The sequence below is a fragment of the Chionomys nivalis genome, chromosome 13 (genome assembly GCF_950005125.1).
Source record: "Chionomys nivalis chromosome 13, mChiNiv1.1, whole genome shotgun sequence".
NCBI lineage: Eukaryota > Metazoa > Chordata > Mammalia > Rodentia > Cricetidae > Chionomys > Chionomys nivalis.
This window is the reverse complement of record NC_080098.1, coordinates 25,729,246-25,748,864: the sequence shown is the minus strand read 5'-3', so window position 1 is coordinate 25,748,864 and position 19,619 is coordinate 25,729,246. Positions and strand designations below refer to the sequence as shown.

The 19,619-nt window shown below is 43.6% G+C and overlaps 1 protein-coding gene across 1 annotated transcript in view; it reads right to left on the bottom strand.

The window, feature by feature from the left end:
* The window catches only part of Sfmbt2 (Scm like with four mbt domains 2), a 181,748-nt gene that overhangs the window by 155,015 nt on the left and 7,114 nt on the right, over positions 1–19,619 (bottom strand). The window contains exon 2 of the mRNA XM_057787878.1: positions 4,444–4,589. Coding sequence (XP_057643861.1) covers positions 4,444–4,513 — 70 coding nt within the window. The 5' untranslated portion in view covers positions 4,514–4,589. The remainder of the gene's footprint in view (positions 1–4,443; positions 4,590–19,619) is intronic.

Below are 19,619 nucleotides of genomic sequence, written 5' to 3'. Positions count from 1 at the left end.
GCAGGAGGCACAGAGTGGACGGAGGAGACAGACACAGAGTGGACAGAGGCTCAGAGTGGGCAGAGTGGACAGAGGCTCAGAGTGGGCAGAGTGGACAGAGGCTCAGAGTGGACAGAGACAGAGTAGACAGAGTGGACAGAGTGAACAGAGACACAGAGTGGACAGAGTGGACAGAGTGAACAGAGACACAGAGTGGACAGAGTGAACAGAGACACAGAGTGGACAGAGTGGACAGAGGCTCAGAGTGGGCAGAGTGGACAGAGGCACAGAGTAGACAGAGTGGACAGAGGCTCAGAGTGGACAGAGACAGAGTAGACAGAGTGGACAGAGTGAACAGAGACACAGAGTGGACAGAGTGGACAGAGGCACAGTGTGGGCAGAGGCACAGAGTGGACAGAGGCACAGCGTGGGCAGAATTAAGTAGCAAAGGGGAAGGCCCTGAAGTCACTAACGTTCTGCCCCTTTATCAGACAGGCTAGTTTTCTCAGGAGAGAGCTGTACAGACCCACTTGTGTTCTCTCCCTCCTCCCTCTCTCACTCTGTACTGGGGGTTTAACCTGAGGACTCACACATTCTACGCAATGAACTATAATCCCCATATATACATTTTTTGGAGACAAGGTCTCACCAAGTTCCTGGGGTAGTCTTGTACTCTGTAATCCAGGCTGCCTTCGAGCTCACAATCTCCCTCTCTCAAATGCCCCAGCAGTTAGGATTAGGAATCTGTACAGCAGAGCCCGGCAAGCTACAGTCCAATAAGCATTGTCACTTGCTAAGGGGATGCCATCATGTGTCCAGTAACAGAGAGAGAAGGGTCGAGAGAAAAGAAGAAAGAGGAATCTAAGTGGGGGAGGGGGAAGATCAGGATTCTTGATGATGTCAGTGCACCAATCCAGGACCTGAGACTTCAGCCTGCTTCCAACACACCACTCAGGCAACTTCACCTTGCTATCCAGTCTCCTCATCTGTAAGATGAGGCCTGAAAAGCAGTTGCTTTACTGGGCATTGAAGATTAAAGTCAACTAACATGTGAGGGCTCCGAAGTATGAGCGCTTGTCAACAGAAATCGAGCTTACCTGTCTGTTGTCCCAATTCACAAGTCCATTTAGAACCCGCTGAAGTACATCGAATATGCCTTATTTTGCACATCCAGAAAGCTCATCTGAATCTTACCCCCCAAAAAAACAAAACAAAACAACAACAACAAAAAAAAAGAACACAGAGAAAGCAAAAAGAAGTTCTGAGCATCCCTAAGCACGCCCCAGAGAGTCGCACGACCAGATGTCTCCGCAAATGACTCTAGAAAGGAAGGTACTTCATGTTTTAGTGGGTTGAAAAAAGATAATGACTTGAAGCACCATACTTGACCATGTTATTATTAGTTTTAATAATCATAGCTAGACGTGATTTGGGGAATAAAGTCAGTCTGTGCAGTCTATAAAGTTTTAGACTCTCTTCTAAAATTTGAGGCACTATACTGCACCCAGGAACTGCTGACAATATGCTTGCCCACACAAGACCACACCAGCCAACATTCCAGTATGGGTGGGGGAAGGGCACATAGACCCCACCCATAATTGAAGAGCTACAAGCAGTAGATGGCTACCAAGGAAGGATCTGGCTTTTTTTCTGGGAAAAGCCCCCTGATAGTTTGCCTAAGCCCAAGTGGTCAGCTCTCCACTCAAGTATATACAGGTAACACTAATGAGACTCAACAGGGTATATAGGAATACCAACAATAATTATGAATAAAAAAGACATAAATTTGAAAGAGGCAATGGGTGAACACAGAAGGAACCAGAAGTAGAAAAGGGTGATGGGTATCAATGAAAATACATTGTACTCATGTATGAAATTCATGCACAAAATTTTTAACTTAATCTAAAGAAATTGTAACACTATCAAAGCCTCCCAATCACAAACATATTGAAATACTAAGAAGCCGGACACATAAGCCCTTAGCGCGGTGGGAAAAGGCCTGGATCAGAAACTGCAAATTATAAACGTAACTTAGAATTATTCAGCCACCTTAGTATTAAAGATCAGAACATCTTGTACGATTTAAACCATCCAACTACACGAGAGTAAAGAACAAATCATGAATGAGTATCTACGATGGGTTTTCTGCCTGGAATCCCCCAGACTCTGATATCATTCTGAAGAACTTGTCAGTACGAATAATTTCCTGACAGTAGATTATCAGTAATGAGCTTCAGAATCTAATACGCTAGAGAGAAATACGGCAGCGGTGTGAAAATGAAAACTTATCATTGAAAATGACACAGCCGCAGACAGCAATGCGTGCACAGGATGCACGAGAAAAAAATACAGGATATGCCCAGGAACTTCCAACACGCAACATAACTTTACTGAGCAGATATAAATAGACTGGGGGCGGCAGTGGGGCCACGTAGGTCGTACCAGCATGCTTGCCTAGCACACTCTAAGCCATTGGTTCAATCTCCAGCATCATTAAAAGAAAATGTAATTGGGGCTGAAGAGATGCTCCGGTCAGCGAAGTGCTTGCTGTACAACCTTGAGGTCCTGGGTTTGGATTCCCAGCAACCACATAAGAGCCGAGTATAGTGGTGCATGCCCGTCATCCTGGTGCTGGAGAGGCTGAGAGAGAAAGAGCATCCCCGAGACTTGCAGGCTAGCCATTCAAGCAAAACAGCGGAAAGCAAGAGACCTTCGTGGAGAGCCGATGAAAAACGTCAGTGGGTGAAAGTGCACGTGGCAGAATCCTGATGACCTGAGTATGAAAGCTGTCCTCTGACCCCCACACATGACCCGCACACTTCTGCCTGAATTATTAACAACCAATGAAATAATTAAGGTGGACAGCACTTGAAAAAGACACCTGAGGTCGACTTCATGTACACACTTACAGAGAGAGAGAGAGAGAGAGAGAGAGAGAGAGAGAGAGAGAGAGAGAGAGAGAGAGAGAATTTATATTTCAACAAAAGAACAATTAGTATGAATCTTCAGCCTTGTGGGGAGAGGACCTCTCAGAAGGTATCTCTGAAGGGGACAAGGTTCCAGCTGTGCATATAGACGTTCCTTATTCATTCTATACATGTAGAAGATCTAGGCGGACTGGCCCCAGCCTGATCTTGAAGCAGACACTACATGCCTTTATCCTATTCTAATATTCACTTTTTACAGTTTTGAAGGAAAAACAATAGAATGGAGAAACCTGATCTAACAAATCCAATGATCTAGGCAATCTTTGATTCCATCATTGACTAATTTGATCAAAACACAGAAATGGAACCCTCAAGATAGCTCAGCAGATACAGATGCTGGCTCCCAAGCCTGAAGCTGAAGACTGAGTTTAGTTCCCCTGACCTATATGGTAGGAGAGACCTTCCTCCTCCAAGCTGTCCTCTGGTTATTACCTTTATATGAGCAAACACAGTCTCTCTCTCTCTCTCTCTCTCTCTCTCTCTCTCTCTCTCTCTCTCTCTCTCTCTCTCTCTTTCCCTCTCCATTATTTTAAAGTGAAGACAAACCTGTTAATTTCATTAGACAATGGTCACCTCTTCCCCTAAATTAACGGGAAGCTTTTTGTGTGAATTCACTGTAGCAAACATTAATGATTCATAGGGCTCCCTTGCCCTTATTTAATTTGCTGATGTATAAATCATGCAATTCTATTTTCAGGGAAAAAAGTATCCTTTTAAAATATACAATTGCATAAAAATTTTTAGAGACACATTTATAAATTCATTAAATATTAAAATCCAATCAAACACAATCTGGTTTTGCTTTCTTGTTTTGTTCTTTTTTGTTTTATCCAATTACATGACACAAATGCACATGACCAGCCATGCTCAGTACCTTGGAGGGTGTGTCAGTGATGTCTTGTCCCCCAGCTCTTCTTTTCCTAGAGAAACTACCCTAACACTGCTGAGTGCAGCACTGAGGGATGGTATACAGTCACTAAGTATGAGAGTACCATGACAGCTGTCGAGACAGCACAGATACTTACAGACATTTACTAGCAAAAGACACCAAGACTTAGAAGTACTGTGTTGCCATGCTGTAACCTAGCCCGCTCTGTGTATATGATCGATATTAATATTGGTCCGAACTCTTCATAACTTGAAAGCTGCTGTATCTGTAGACATATGGCTTGGCTAGGACAGCAAAGGCCAAGAACTGTTGGCAGACAAGTTCTAGAAATGTACCCCATTGTTCCTGAACATCTCAAGAAAATACTGGTCAATGAGTTAAATTTTCATTTAAAAAACAAACAAACAGGCCGGGCGGTGGTGGCGCACGCCTTTAATCCCAGCACTTGGGAGGCAGAGGCAGGCGGATCTCTGTGAGTTCGAGACCAGCCTGGTCTACAAGAGCTAGTTCCAGGACAGGCTCCAAAACCACAGAGAAACCCTGTCTCGAAAAAAACAAAAACAAACAAACAAATATGTAGAATCCTACCTGAATCAAGATCCCCATTCCCATTTGCTGGGCCAGTTTTCTTTTCCAATAAAGAGGATGAGTTTTGCATCTTGGAAACTGCCAAATGTTTCTCCACGCTGATGACTATATGTCCTCTTCCCTTAGTTCATCCTGCAGCAGGTTACCTACAGACAACCAAAACCAAAAGATCAGAATACTTTATACAGATTAATCACATCAACTCATTCAACTCTCTTAAAATAGCAGAACCCTTGCAGAGTGGCCACCAGCTCATTGCAACATTTCAGAAGCCTGGTAGGGCAGTTGCCAACTGGAAACACCAGAATTAGGCCAAATAGCGGCACATCAGATCTCTACAGAGCATCAGTAGCAAAGGAAACTAGCTATTTTCTAGAGGTCATTAGCGCCACTAACATGGACACATTTTCGCCAAGTACAATCTAAGTACCAATCCGCCATGCTGATATCAGCTAGCTAGCCATCGCTCCCTTGGGGATATGACATTGCAAACCCACCTCAGCGCCCCAGGCATTCCTGACTCTGTAAGAAGTCATCCTGCCTCACAGTGAGTGGAGACTGAGAACAGTTATAAAAACAATGGCGCACAGGTTTGCTTATTTTCACAAATTAGAAATACGTAAGAATTTCCCCATCATAACCGGGCGGTGGTGGCGCACACCTTTAATCCCAGCACTTGGGAGGCAGAGGCAGGCGGATCTCTGTGAGTTCGAGACCAGCCTGGTCTACAAGAGCTAGTTCCAGGACAGGCTCCAAAACCACAGAGAAACCCTGTCTCGAAAAACCAAAACAAGAATTTCCCCATCATACAATAGCTTTGCCACTCCGCACTTACATTCTGTTATGACTGAGAAGAGAAAGAGGTAAAATTAAGGCAGGTTCCATAGAATCCTACAACATAGTTCATTTATGGCAGAGACCATGGACACCAAGAGCAATATTTAACAAGGCCAGCATGCTCAGCTCTGGGCTCAGCTCTGGGTAGATAGCACAGCCACGGAGCAGGGTTTCTGTGTAGCCCTGGCTGTCCTGGAATTCCCTCTATAGACCAGGCTGGCCTAGAACTCAGAGATCCTCCCAGCTCTGTCTCCTGGAATCAAAGGCCGGCACCACTCCCCCTCTTCCCCTCCCATCCTCGGACCTCACCCTGCTACCGACTTAGCTTCATTTTTAAATCATTATTTATTTGGGGCTAAGAATGTAACTCAGTTGGGAGAGTGGTTGCCTAGGGTCAGGAAGCTTTAGGTTTGATCTCCAGTACCACATAGACCAGAGGTGATGGCGCATGCCTGGAATCCCAGCACTCAGCACTTGTAAGGGAAAGTAAAAGAATCAGAGAATCAAGGTCATTCTTGGCTTCACAGCAAGTTCAAGGCCAGACTGGGACATATGTGTCCTCTCTGAGATTTTTTTTCAATTTATATGTACTAACATATTGTATTACAGATAAATTTTAAAATTTATATATGTATATAATTAATATATTTCACGTATAGGTAAAAACTAAAGCAAAGAAAAAGGCTAAACTACAAGGAACATGATACATGTATGACTGGCAGTGGAATAATGTGTAGCTCACATGTTAGCAAGTGGTCCAAGAAGATCACCTCCTTAACACCGCATGCACATGTATTATTAACATTTCTTTCCTAGAGAACAGATCTACGAGCAGATTACGGAGCATCTGTAAGTTCATACAAGAGTGTGAATCTGGGAAATGAAGGGGAAGCAGATCTGGTAGAGAGGGAAGGTGAGGAGGAACTGGGAGGAGTGGAGGGAACTGCCGTCCAGATGTAGGAGAGAAGAATCTATTTTCAATTTAAAAAAAAAAAGAATAAAAACAGTAACTGTTTGATGTGTCTGTGTGTGCGCGTACGTGTGCGTGTGTGTGGTGTGAATCCTTTGTGCAAAGGTAAGAAAGTGTGAAAACAGCTCCAGTCACCAGGAAGAGGCTGTGCCAAGCACCCAGCACTGCAATTTAATTCCGTGCATATTTATTTATCCACCTGTTGCTCAAAACACACCAAACACTGTTGGAAGGAGCCCAGGCTATTTCCCAAACAAAATACAAAGGATGAAAATGTTTGCTTTAGACTGGAGAGTATAAGACCACCTTAAGTGGTTTATTAAACAGCAGTCTAGGCGTCTTGCTCATAAATAAGCAAAGAGGATGGCAATCAAAGATATAAGGCACCTGCAGACAACTGGATTATCTTCTCCATTCAATATTCTCTAAGCACAGAGGCTTATGGGTTTGGGGGTTTTTTATTGTTTTTATTGAGCTATATATTTTTCTCTGCACCCCTTCTACCCTCTTCCATGGCCCCTATGCTCCCAATTTACTCAGGAGATCTTGTCTTTTTCTACTTCCCATGTACGTTAGATCCACATATGTCTCTCCTATGGTCCTCACTGTTGTCTAGGTTCTCTGAGATTGTGACTTGTAGGCTGAGCTTTTTTGTTTTTGTTTCTTTGTTTGGTTTTGTTTTATATCTAAAAGCCACGTATGAGTGAGGACATATGATATTTGTCTTTCTGGGTCTAGGTTATCTCACTCACTATGATGTTTTCTACCTCCATCCATTAGCCCTCAAATTTCAAGATGTCATAATTTTTTCTGCTGTGTAGTACTACACTTACACTACAATTACACATATATTGTGTAAATGTACCACATTTTCCTTATCCATTCTTTGGTCGAGGGGCATTTAGGTTGTTTCCAGGATCTGGCTATGACAAACAATGCTGCTATGAACATAGTTGAGCAAATGTCCTTGCGGTTGAACATCCTTTGGGTATATACCCAAAAGTGGTATTGCTGGGTCTTGAGGAAGGTTGTTTCCTAATTTTCTGAGAAATCGTCATACTGAAATCCAAAACAGCTGTACCAGTTTGCACTCCCACCAGCAATGAAGGAAGTGTACCCTTTAACCCACATCCTTTCCAATATAAGTTGTCATCAGTGTTTTTGATCTTGGCCACTCTTATAAGTGTAAGATGGAATCCCAGAGTTGTTTTGATTTGCATTTCTTTGATGACTAAGGATGTTGAACATTTCCGTAAGTGTCTTTCAGCCATTTTAGAATCCTCTGTTGAGGGGCTGGAGAGACGGCTCAGCGGTTAAGAGCACTGACAGTTCTTTCCAGAGGTCCTGAGTTCAATTCCCAGCAACCACATGGTGGCTCACAACCATCTGTAATGAGGTCTGGTGCCCTCTTCTGGTGTGTGGGCATACACACAGACAGAATACATACATAATAAAATAAATAAATAAATATTAAAAAAAAAAAGAATCCTCTGTTGAGAGTTCTCTGTTTAGGTCTGTACCCCATTTTTTATTGGATTATTTGTTCCTTTGATGACCAATTTTTTTAGTTCCTTGTATATTTTTGGAGATCAGATCTCTGTCTGATGTGGGGTTAGTGAAGATCTTTTCCCATTCTGTAGGCTGTCGTTTTGTCTTATTGACCACGTCCTTCTCAGTTTCAGAAAGTTCCATTTATTAGTTGTTTCTCTCAGTGTCTGTGCTACTAGCAAATATAAAGATTCATGACCAAGGAGTAAGAGTGAACACTAGTGATGATGCAAAAGAAAACAATTAAATCAAGGGCTGTGGAGATGGCTTGGATGCTAAAGCATTTGCTACGTAAACATGAGAACTGGAGTTCAGATCCCCAGAACCTGCATAAACGCCTGGCAGGAAAGGCAGCCCTGCCGATAATCCCACCCGTGGAACCGTGGAAAGTGGAGAAAGGGGGACCTAAAGCAAGCAGGCTGGCACAGTGAGCCGCACTGCAGAGCTCTGGGTTTATTTGAGGGACCCTGACTCATTGAATAAGGTGGAGAAGACCTGAGAATGACAGTGACAGCCTCCGGCCTCCACTTCTTCACCACACACTATGAAGCCATGAGCCAGAAGGACACTTCCTTCCATTTGTTTTGTTTGTTTTTCTCAAGTATTTTGTCACAGCTTCGGGAAGCTGAGCAACAGGAGCAGACTGTAAACCAGAGCATGGGTGCAGGCAACGGGTAAGGGGTAAAACTAAAGCCGTGGAGAAGACATAAAGAAAACAAGCTCAAGAAATATTTGAAAGGTGTAATCAACAGAACCCAGCAGAAATAATCCTAACACAATACGATCTTTTCACAGCTTGTAGCCGCTGAGGCAAGAATAAATCACCATGCAGTCAGCTCTTAGCCACTATGGAAATAGATAGTTCTGGGGGAACACTAGTAAAGAATGGCACATGACTTCACAGAAATTTCTATTTACCTTCCCTTTTTTTAAAAGTCTATTTTACTTTAAATGGGATGGAAGGTCAAGTCTTACTGGTGACAACTGATTGATCCATTAAGCTTAGCAAAATAAAGACGGGGTTATTTTAAACTGGAGACTGGCTTACTGCTTAAGTGTTCGTTAGCATGGGAGAAGCCCTGAGTTCCACCCCAACTATCCACAAAAACAAAAAGGCGCACACACACATGCATGCACACTCACACAAGAACTCAGGCATGCACTCACTCACTCACATGAAGACATTTTGCTTGAGGTGTTGTTTGTCGTTTGTTTTACACAGGATCTCATAGAGCCCAGATGGGCCTCGAATTCTCTATGCAACCAAGTCTGGATTTGAACTCCTGATCCTCTGGCTTTGAGGCATCAAATACTAGGATTACAGGCATGGTGGCCACACCTGGTTAGTAACAGGATATTTTTAAAATGAAATCCTTTTCCTAACAACAATGCTCTCACCTCCAATCCACAAAAAGAGCTATTTTTATGAGAAAGTATATTTCCTTTACAATGTGAGTGTGTGAGTGTTTGTGTGTGTGTATGTGTGAGCGTGTGTGTGCCCTCATCTATAAACCCTCCACTAAGCTACACTCCCATCCCTTTTTGACTCCTATTTTTAAATAAACTCTATAATTTCAAAACCAAAGTTGAAAGTGTCTACTGAAATGCGGTAAAATTCTTTTTTTCCAAAGACATGTATAAAGAAAGTCCAGCAAGCTGCACTTCTAAAGGGTAACTTCCTTTTTTTACAGTGAGCCCAAGAAACACAATTGGCTCTTCCCTCCTCCAAAGCTGAGGAGCCAGGGAACTACAGTAAGGGAACTTACTGCAAAAGTCTCCTCGGTCCTGTGAAAAGAACCATTAACTTGAATGTGGAATAACTAAGCCATTATCGAGCTGTGGGACATAAATTAACCTTTCTGTTCCTCAAATTTCTCATCAGTTAAATAAGAGGTTTGATTACGTGCAATCAAAGATCCTTTTCAACTCTAAAAGGCTGAGAATCTATGATGCCTCTTCAGTATTAATTGTGTATTTTCTCCATCAGACTATCATTTTACGTGAATCCCATTTAATACAATAAACCTTCTCCCTCTCTTAGCCTCATCCAGTCGCTTTCCTTCATTTGGAGTGTGCTTACAGAATACACCTAATTCCAACATGAGTCAAGCAAAGCTTTGTCAGGGAGAAAATGAGTACAGAGGGACACTCACTGGATGTTACCAGAAAACTCTAAAATCAGAAGGATGGAAGGATCGATTTGGAGCGCCAACCCCATCCAAATGAACTTTCTATACCTACCTGGTGACAGTTTACCCACCAGCCCATGTGGCTGCTGGCACGGGAAATATAGCTAGTGTAACTAAAGATCGGGATTTTAATTTTAGCACTGGGGGGAGGGGAGTTAGGAGAAGGAAGATTTGAGACAGAGTCTCAGGCAGCTCAGGTTAGTCACAAACTCTCTTCGTAGCCAAGAATGACACCCGATTTCATGAACTCCCTCCCTCCTCCTCCCAAGTACTGAGACTATGGGTGTGTTCCACAGGACTTCATTAGAGCAAATGGATATTTAAATATCTGCAGTTGGCGAGATAGCTTGCCTTACAAGCATGAAGATCTGCTAGTATCCAATCTCCAGACTGGACAGCATTTAAGAGTAAAGCCAGGCACGTGGCACTTACACAATCCCAGCACTGCAAAGACTAAGACAAGCAGACTTCTGGGGCCTGCATGCCTACTTGGTGAGCTCTCTAAGAAAGCCCCTTTCTCAAAAAAAAGGGGGGGAGGGTAGTCTAGGGAAGGGATGGGCTCAGACTGGAGACTGGACTCACTCCAGCAGCTGAGAACTCCCAGGAGTTCTACAGGTTGAAAGCATTCCCTGAGAGACTCGATGTCTTACAGCTCATTGAGATCTGCTGTGCACAGACTTGGACATTTCCTGGTAACCAAACTTGAAGATCACATGATACCGGAGTAGGAGGATTTATCATGTTGACTTTAGGATACTGGTTCCACTGTAAATATACGTATGCATGTACAAAACAAAAACCCAGAAAAAGAATTGCCAGACACTCAAAAGCAAGATTTTCTATGAAAGTGCACACCTTGATCCTGGAAGAACACACACCAAGAGCAACAGCAACTGAGCAGCCTTGAGCATAGAGAACCAAAGCCAAACTCCAAGGCAGAGAGCAACCTCCAATTCAACTGCACATCATACTGTGTGCAATAAAAGCTCTCAACTAAATAAACAAAAAAATCAAGGTGTGCTTATGTATACACAAGGACACATGAACACATGCATGTGCACAGAGAGAGAGAGAAAGAGAGAGGAAGAGAGAGGAAGAGAGAGAGACAGACAGAGAGAGAGAGAGAGAGAGAGAGAGAGAGAGAACTTAAACATCCACAAAAGTCCAACAGTTGTATACTCCCAGACACCCTAGCACTGGGAAGCTACACTTGAGACTCAGGGACACACCCTAAACCACCACCAATTTTTGGCTCTCTTAAAGAAACTATTCATTGAATTTAATAATGTCAAGCTTGTTAAAGGAGAACTAGGGATTTCGAAGCCTAAGAAACAACAGACGATCCCATTTCCTTCAAGTAGTAGCATGAGACAAGCTTTCTCCAAAACTAACCGTTACCAAGTGTGCTGGCTTTGATAGCAGACAATGTCAAAGAAGAAGCAATCCTAGAAACCCACCTACTGTGTGACATTAACACCACAATCACTTTTCTTGTTTGTTAGTAAATTAGTAAATCCCACCTGAAAAATATTGTCCTACACATAGCTTTTCTGAAAACAGGGGGAAGGGACATGAATGTACCTATTAATAAATCAGGTTTCAGTGGCTCCTGTACCACGTATGGGGGGAGGTGTTGATAAAGTTCGTGACTCCACAGTGATTCAACTCTGTATTCATTTGTATCTCACAAGACACCATGGAAGGGTAATCCTTAAGGCAGACGGTGATGTAAATGTACCAAAGGGGTCGTTCTAAATAGACCACAAAGGGAACCATATTGGCAACAAAGAGAAAATCCCCAGGAGAAGCGGGAGAGTTAGACCTCACGTCACTCCAAGCCTTTCTTTCTGTATGGGATGCGTGCTTGCACATGTGCACGTGTGTGTACAAGGATGTGGAAGTGAGTGTATGTGAATGCATATGGAAGCCAAGCTCAGGTGACAGTGTCCCAGGTGCCCACTAAGTCACTTCAGAGACTAAGCACCAGAGACCTGCCTGGCTCCACCTCCTCCCAGACAGGATTACAAGCACAGCTTATGGGGATGCTGTGGTCATATTCAGGTTCTCATGCTCGCATAGAAAGCATCTTCCTCAGTGAGCAACCATCCCAGCCTCGCATAACCTTTTTTTATGTAGTCTCCTATGGCTTAAAAAAAATATGCTTCTTTTGGCAAATGGCATGCCACATTTTCAGGTTTTCAACAATGTTTACGGTTTCGTCTCTGCATAAATTGTAAAGGCGGTCATGACAGAAATCCAGGAAAGTAAAGTTAAATACAACGGTAAATGAAAGTCACTTTTAACCCCAACACCTAGGAAAATCATTTCCGTGTATTTCTATCTTCTCAAGATGGCTTCTTGGTACATATTTCTGTGAGTTCATAAAATATTCAGAATCTAACCCAATTTCCATCTAGCATTATATAGAGAGCATTTTATCACACTGTAACAATTCTTTGAAGGAGGGGAAAATGGTTGTATAATGAATAGAGTAATGTTTGTATGCTTATTATCAAGCAGGAAAAGTTTTTGCTGAAGAAACTATTCGCATTGCAAATGCCATCTCTGGTTTAAAAAAGAATTACAGCATGCATTGATGTGTTCATCGAGACATTTCAATTTCACAAGAAAATGGAACAGAAATCACCCATTGCCTGAGCTAACTCTGAAGAGTATAAAAGAAGCCAACAAAACTGCAATTGCAGAGCCTCTCCAGCATAAAACAAATAATACAGGGACCGGGGAGATAGGCAGCTCCGTCTACAAAGTGCCTACCATGAAAACATAAGACCTGAGTTCAGATCCCAGCACATGCTTCAAAAGAAAAAAAGAGAGAGGGGGAGGAAGAGGACGGAGGGAGAGAGAAAGGGAGGGAGGGAGGGAGGGAGGCAGGCAGGCAGGCAGGCAGGCAGGCAGGCAGGCAGGCAGGCAGGCAAGCTAGGTGCCAGGCATCTGTAACCCTAGCACACATTGAGGAGCTAAGGGCAGAGGCAGGTAGATTCCTGGAGCTCACTGCACAGGCAGTCTAGCCAATCAGTGAGCTCACTCTAGGTTCCCTCTCAAAACACAAGATTGAGAATAACAGAGGTAACAGAGGGTAATGTTGACCTATGTCCTCCACACGCACATACACATACATACACATACACGCATACAAAATAAAAGAATAAATTTAGCATGAAAATACTACTAATTTTCACTCATGGCAGTGTTCACTAGCTATGACACTAGTGATCTACCCTGGAACTTCCCTAACTGGACGTAGGTGTTAGAGCACACTCCAGGTAGCTCCCTCAGAAAGGGTTGCATGGAGAATTTGCCAGGCCTTGTCTGGCTGAAAATGTTTGTAACGTGCTCTCATTATCTTGACCTATCGTTTAGGTGGATAAAGATATCTTAAGTTGGTGGCTAGCATGATAAAAGCAACCGCTGCCAAGTCTAATGGCCAAAGTTCAATCTCGGGGACCCACTGGTAGAAGGAGAGATCTCTACAGATATACTGTGGCACATGTGCACACACAACATACACACACACATACACAAACTTGCACACACACACAGACACAAAATGAATAAAAACGTAATATAAAAGAATTTTACTCTTCAATTAGGAAAACATTTATCCGCAAAAGGAGGGGGTCCCTCCACTGCCTGCCAGCCTCCACCCTGGAGAGCGCTGATGCCATCTGAAATCCGGGTCTTTCAATGCCCAATTGTGTCATAGCACTTTTTAGTGGCAATCTAGTTGAGGGTTCGGAGGCACCCACTGACTTCTGTCAATTTCTCCTATTCTAGGGCACTTTGTAGAATTAGTGCTAATTTCATCACCTTCATTTTCTCTTCCATTCTAATATTCATTACTCCAAAGGCTGGACCTCCGCCATTTCTCCTTTTATTTTACAGCGCTTTAATTTTTTTTAACAAAATCCTTGCCTTCCTAACCTACCATCATGAGCGCTTCCTTGGCCTCTTCTCTGGCTCCGCCATTAGCTTCTGCACACTTGATTTTCCAAAAGCTCGCTGGATTTGTGCTTACTTTGCAGTTCCTTATTTTATGCCCCCAACTCAAGGGGGAGAAAAGGTAAAATAAAAGGCAAAGATTTACACTAACGGCTTGTGGAGTCCTGCAGACCTGAATCGCGGCTACGCCGCTTGCTCGCTCCACGCTAGGAACCCGCTCCACGCTAGGAACTCCGTAATGAGCTCGGGATACTGACCTGAGACCTTGCGAAAAATTCCAATCAAAAAGGAAAATCTCAAAGGATTATAAACCAAGCACAACCAAGTCTGGAACCCAAATTTGATCTCTGAAAAAAAAATCATAACTTCTTCCTACGAAGCCCCAAATTTGATCTCTGAAAAAAAAAATCATAACTTCTTGCTACGAAGCCAAGTGCAAACAGCCAGGAATCACAAGAGACTGGGGAGCACACGCGTCTGTGGATGGCTTTGAAGATGAAAAGCAGTGGTAAGTGCCAAGTGCTACCATCAACCCTTTTATTTACAGTCACCTTGTCACCCGGCTCATTCTGCTAATAACGCCTCCTTCCCGCTCTCACCAGCCTTCCTAAGAACAGACGAGACCTGCCTTCTCCCTTCATCAAATGAGACGGCCTGATTGTTTGGGGCAGACGGTCCCTGAAATGGTACCCTCTACCATCAGCACAGGGTCCCGCTCACCTTGATTATTAGGACGGCAATTTACTCTCCATTTTTCAACCAGACTTCATTGGTTTTCATTCTAAATAGATTGAAATCTGACACAAATTGCTGCCCCAGCGTAAGAAATGCTCTTTTTTTTTGCAATCAGATTCGCACCCCAATACTAAGATATTTGACATGTTGGAAATAATGGGCATTGCAGGAGAAAATAGCAGAGCTGGAGGCAGCTGCCACCTCCCACAGCAACTTTTTTATTCTAATGGGGCCTCCTTCACTCAGTCCTCAAACAATGTCGGCTACAGGGGTTACAAGGTGAGCAGCCAGCAGCTCACAGGGCACTGCAGAGAAATGACCCAGTTGATAACGTGCTTGCTGCACAAGCAGAAGGACCTGAGTTTGAGTCCCAGCATCCACATAAAACAAAGCCAGATGTAGCATAAATGCCTATAATCCCAGTACTGGGTGGCCAGCCAGTCTAGGGAATCAATAAACTCTGGGTTCAGTCAGAAACAATGTTTCAAAATATAGAAAGTAAGGAAGATATTAAGTGTCAGCCTCTACCTTCGGCATGCACACACTTACCAACCCGCCTGCACGCACGCGCACACACACACACACGAATACATGCACATACATACCACAAACAAAAATAATCAATTAAAAATGTAAGTAAGCATCTGTGATGGTCAGCTTTAATCATGAGCTTGACACATCCTAGAATCAATCACCTTGGAAGAGTTTCAGCGAAGGATTGTCTACAGCTGGCTGACCTATAGAGGCACGTCTATAGGGAAATATCTTAATTAAAGTAATTGACGGGGAAGAGTCAGCTCACTGTGGGTGGCACCATTTCCTAGGCTCAGAAGTCCTGACAGGTATATGATCACATGCAAACACCAAGGATTCACATCCTTCTGCTCTTGACCAGGGATGGCTGTGACTAGCTGTTTGAAATTCCTACCTTGACTTCCCTTAAATCATGGACTACAGACTGGAATTCAAAAGCAAATAGATCTCTCTCTCTCTCTCTCTCTCTCTCTCTCTCTCTCTCTCTCTCTCTCTCTTTCTCTCTCTCTCTCTCCCCTGGGTTGCTTCTGGTCAGGGAATGCTATCACAGCAACAGGATGGCAAATCTGAAGGCCTTCTATGAGAAGGAAGGCTTTCCAAAGCTCAGATCAGCATACTTCCACTTGAAAGTGAGTTCATTTATCAACTAGCTGGCTACAAGTTATTTATTCACTAGAAAGAAAGATAAGATTGTGAACTACCCAGTTAAACAAAATGCTTAGGACAAAATTGTTTTGAATTTCGGATTCTTTTCTCTCAGAGTTTGGAGGATACAAATACATAATATGATATGGCAGAGACCCAAGTCTAGATATGAAATTTATGTTGCCTACATAAACACCATATACACACAGTCTGAATTAGTTAATATCAGGGAATTTTGCTGCTGTTTTAGAAACTGGGTATTCAGTCAAGACTGGCCTAGAACTCATATGTTACTGCCACTGCCTAAGTCCTCCAGTGCTGGGATCACAGGCTGGCGCCTCCAGACCTGGCTATTAATACAGGGTTGCTAACACGCCGTATCTGAAATCGAACTTCATGGTCTGGAGTTCTCCACGTGCAGTGCCCCGTCAGTTCTCAAAAAGTTTTAAATTCAGAGCATTTTGCATTTCAGATTTTTGACTTAGGAAATTCTACTTGAATACAAGAGGGTTTGGCATCAGAGTACCAAATTAGGGTTTCCTGTACCAGGAATTTGCATCCAAGCCACAAAGGATTGAACTTGATCCTAGAGTCAAGTAAAAGAAATTGGAGAGGAGGGGAGGGGAGGGAGGGAGGGTAAAGGAGGGTAAGGGAGAGCCAACTCCTTTTCCAGTGTGCTCTTGCTGCAAGGAGCTATTTCAATAAGCTTGTTTACCTTTGGGAGGGAAGCTTTTGTTTGATTTTGCTGAGACAGTGTCTCACTATGTAGACCAGGCTGGCCCAATATCCACCAATCTCTGCCTCCTGAGTGTTGGGATTAAAGATGTGCACCATTAAGCCTGACCCAAGAAGAAACTTAAGTTTTAAAATTTGCACAGACATGATCTTCTTGGTTCCGACACAGTGAACAAACCCCAAGTATAAGATTTCTCATGTTCTACTAACAGAAAAAAAAAATTACAGCAATATTCAAGTTGTCACAAAGCGTGTGATTGAACTGTCTATGACACATGGTACATCTATATACAGGTCTATCATGGCAAACTCGACAGTGGCTACTCAGTCATGAGAACTCAGAGAGTGGAGAATCTCACACGAGAGTTTTCTATGAGTTGGATTGGATGAACGCTGCCTAATATGCAGAGCCCAGTGTTCTGGGTGATGGTTATGAACTGAGACCTTCAAGCCCAACAGATGCTCAGGAACAGTGCTCAAAAGAAGACATCAACCGAGCTTCCAATGCACGAGGACACACTTCCTGGCCAATAAAGTGCCTGCCACACCTGAGGGCACAGGTTCAGAGAGCCCCAGCACCCCACAAGCCAGGTGGGGCAGCATTGAGCTATAGTCCCAGTACCATGGCGATGGGAAAAGACAGATCTGGAGGGCTTGGTGGCCAGCCAGTCTAGCTGAACCAAGGTGTTTCATGTTGCGTGAGAAAAACCTATTTCCAAAAAAATCATGTGGAGATCAACTGAGGAAAGCACTCCAAGCCAACCACCGGCCTCCACATGCATTTGCACAGACACGGACACTTGCGCACATAACCACACAAACATACACTGAACACTTGTGCACATAACCACACAAACATACACATATACTGCACACAACACATTCAGACCACACAAACACATGCACAGAATCATTGCTTCCTACAGGCAACCAGGACAATAAAACTGAGCACCAACCCTGGGGGCAGCCTCTTGAAAACCATGACCAGAAAGCAAACCTACAGAGCTCCACTATCTGACTGGGAACTCACACAAGTTTGGGGGCTTTTGTGTGCTTAAGACACAAATGTACATATACACCAAATTTTAATAAATTATGTCACTTTAAATGCATGGGGAATTTACTAAGTAATCTGAAAATTTATGCAGCATAAATAAAAACACCCTAATTTACTTAGGAAATAACTTAGAAAATGTATGGAATTTTCAGAGGCCAAGCTGTCCAGACCCGACTCGACATTATCATCTATCACCTTCATACCCAAGAGCCGCCTGCACCAGTAAGCCACACATGGGAAACAATGCGTCTTGAGGTTCTGAGTCAGGCCACATTCATAGCTGTACTTGGTCACGTGCAGCCCGTAGGCTGTAGTTCGGACCAGCCTGATAGAGTGTACAGTAAAACCACTTACATGTGATGGGCTTTTTAAGCCCTCCTAGTACTGTACTCTGAGCTGCAAAACAGAGCTGTTCTGGAGCCTCCTCAAATCTCCCTTCCCACTCCAACCCATAGGAGTCTGTCTCGGTGCTTGCTTCCCTCCTTATAAATGGTAAAAGGGAATCACAAGGAATGTACTAGAATAAAAGAGGGCCTCAGTGTTCTTGGGTATGAACAGGGAGATAAACTCTCACTGACATGCTAGAGACACATAGCAAAAGACAAAGAAGCAAAGATTTAGAGTTCAGCAAGAAAATTTCCACAGAGCTACTTAAGCTATTTGAAGGTGGGGCTGGGGAGATGTCTGCCAGCAAAGTGCTTGCAAGTCAAACATGAGATCTAAGTGCCCTGAGTCCCCGTAAGGAAGTTCAGCATGATGGCACACTTTAGTCATCTCAGAACTAAAGAGGAGAAGACAGCAGGTCCCTGGGGCTTGTTGGTTAGCCTGCTTGTTGGTTACCTGGAATCCATGAATTCCAGCACGATGACAGAGGTGAAGACAAGGTGAAGAGTACCTAAGGAATGACCTCTGGCCTACACACACACACACACACACACCTCACTACAACAGAGAAATATGAGCAATTGCAGTACTGGCTCCCAACTCTCATTCCAATATATAGGAGGCCGAGGCAACAATACGCCGATAGTTTAAGACCAGCCTCTGCCTCAGAATGAGATTCTGTATAAAAAAATTTAAAAAAAAAAAGATAAATGAAGAAGGCAACACAACAAGAAGAGTGACTGGAAAACAGCAGATGCTAAAATCAGCAGCTAATGCCTTAAGAACAAGTTTTGAGCAATCAGATTGATCCACAATCCACTCACAGGCTCTTCTCTGATCTTCAGACCAGGATGCTCTCTGGCAAAGTGACCTGTTGCTCATTTCAATTACAATTAATAGGAGACTTTGCAGGAACATGCACTTGAAATTCGCACTCCAGCAACACAATTGAGTACACGTCTTAGTTTTGATCAAATGTGGGGAAAAGAAAACAAAATGACAGCATTTTCCAGGGAACAGAGAAGGCACGGTTTGGTATCTCCTTTCCTCAGAAAAGAAAAGTTATGGGGGCAAAAGAAAACTCTCAGAATAAAAGTTTGCCCATCAGCCGGGCGATGGTGGCGCACGCCTTTAATCCCAGCACTCGGGAGGCAGAGGCAGGCAGATCTCTGGGAGTTCGAGGCCAGCCTGGTCTACAAGAGCTAGTTCCGGGACAGGCTCCAAAGCTACAGAGAAACCCTGTCTCGAAAAAAAAAAAAGAAAAAGAAAAAGTTTGCCCATCTGAAGCAAGCCTTTCTGATGTTTCACCAGAATCTGTGAAAGCCTCTCCTTTCCCCTCTTTCAATAAGACCACTGAACAAATTCAAGACACTAAAGAAATGGTAGGGCCAAACCAAATAGGAAGAAAGGAAGGGAAGGAAAGGGGAGGGAAGGGAGGGGAGAGGAGAGGAGGGGAGGGGATTAAATAATACACTTCATGTAAGATTTCAGAAACACACACCGGCAAGATGGCTCAGCAGATAAAAGCGCCTGTTGCACAAGCCTGAGGACCTGAGTTTGATCCCTGGAGCCCACAGAGGAA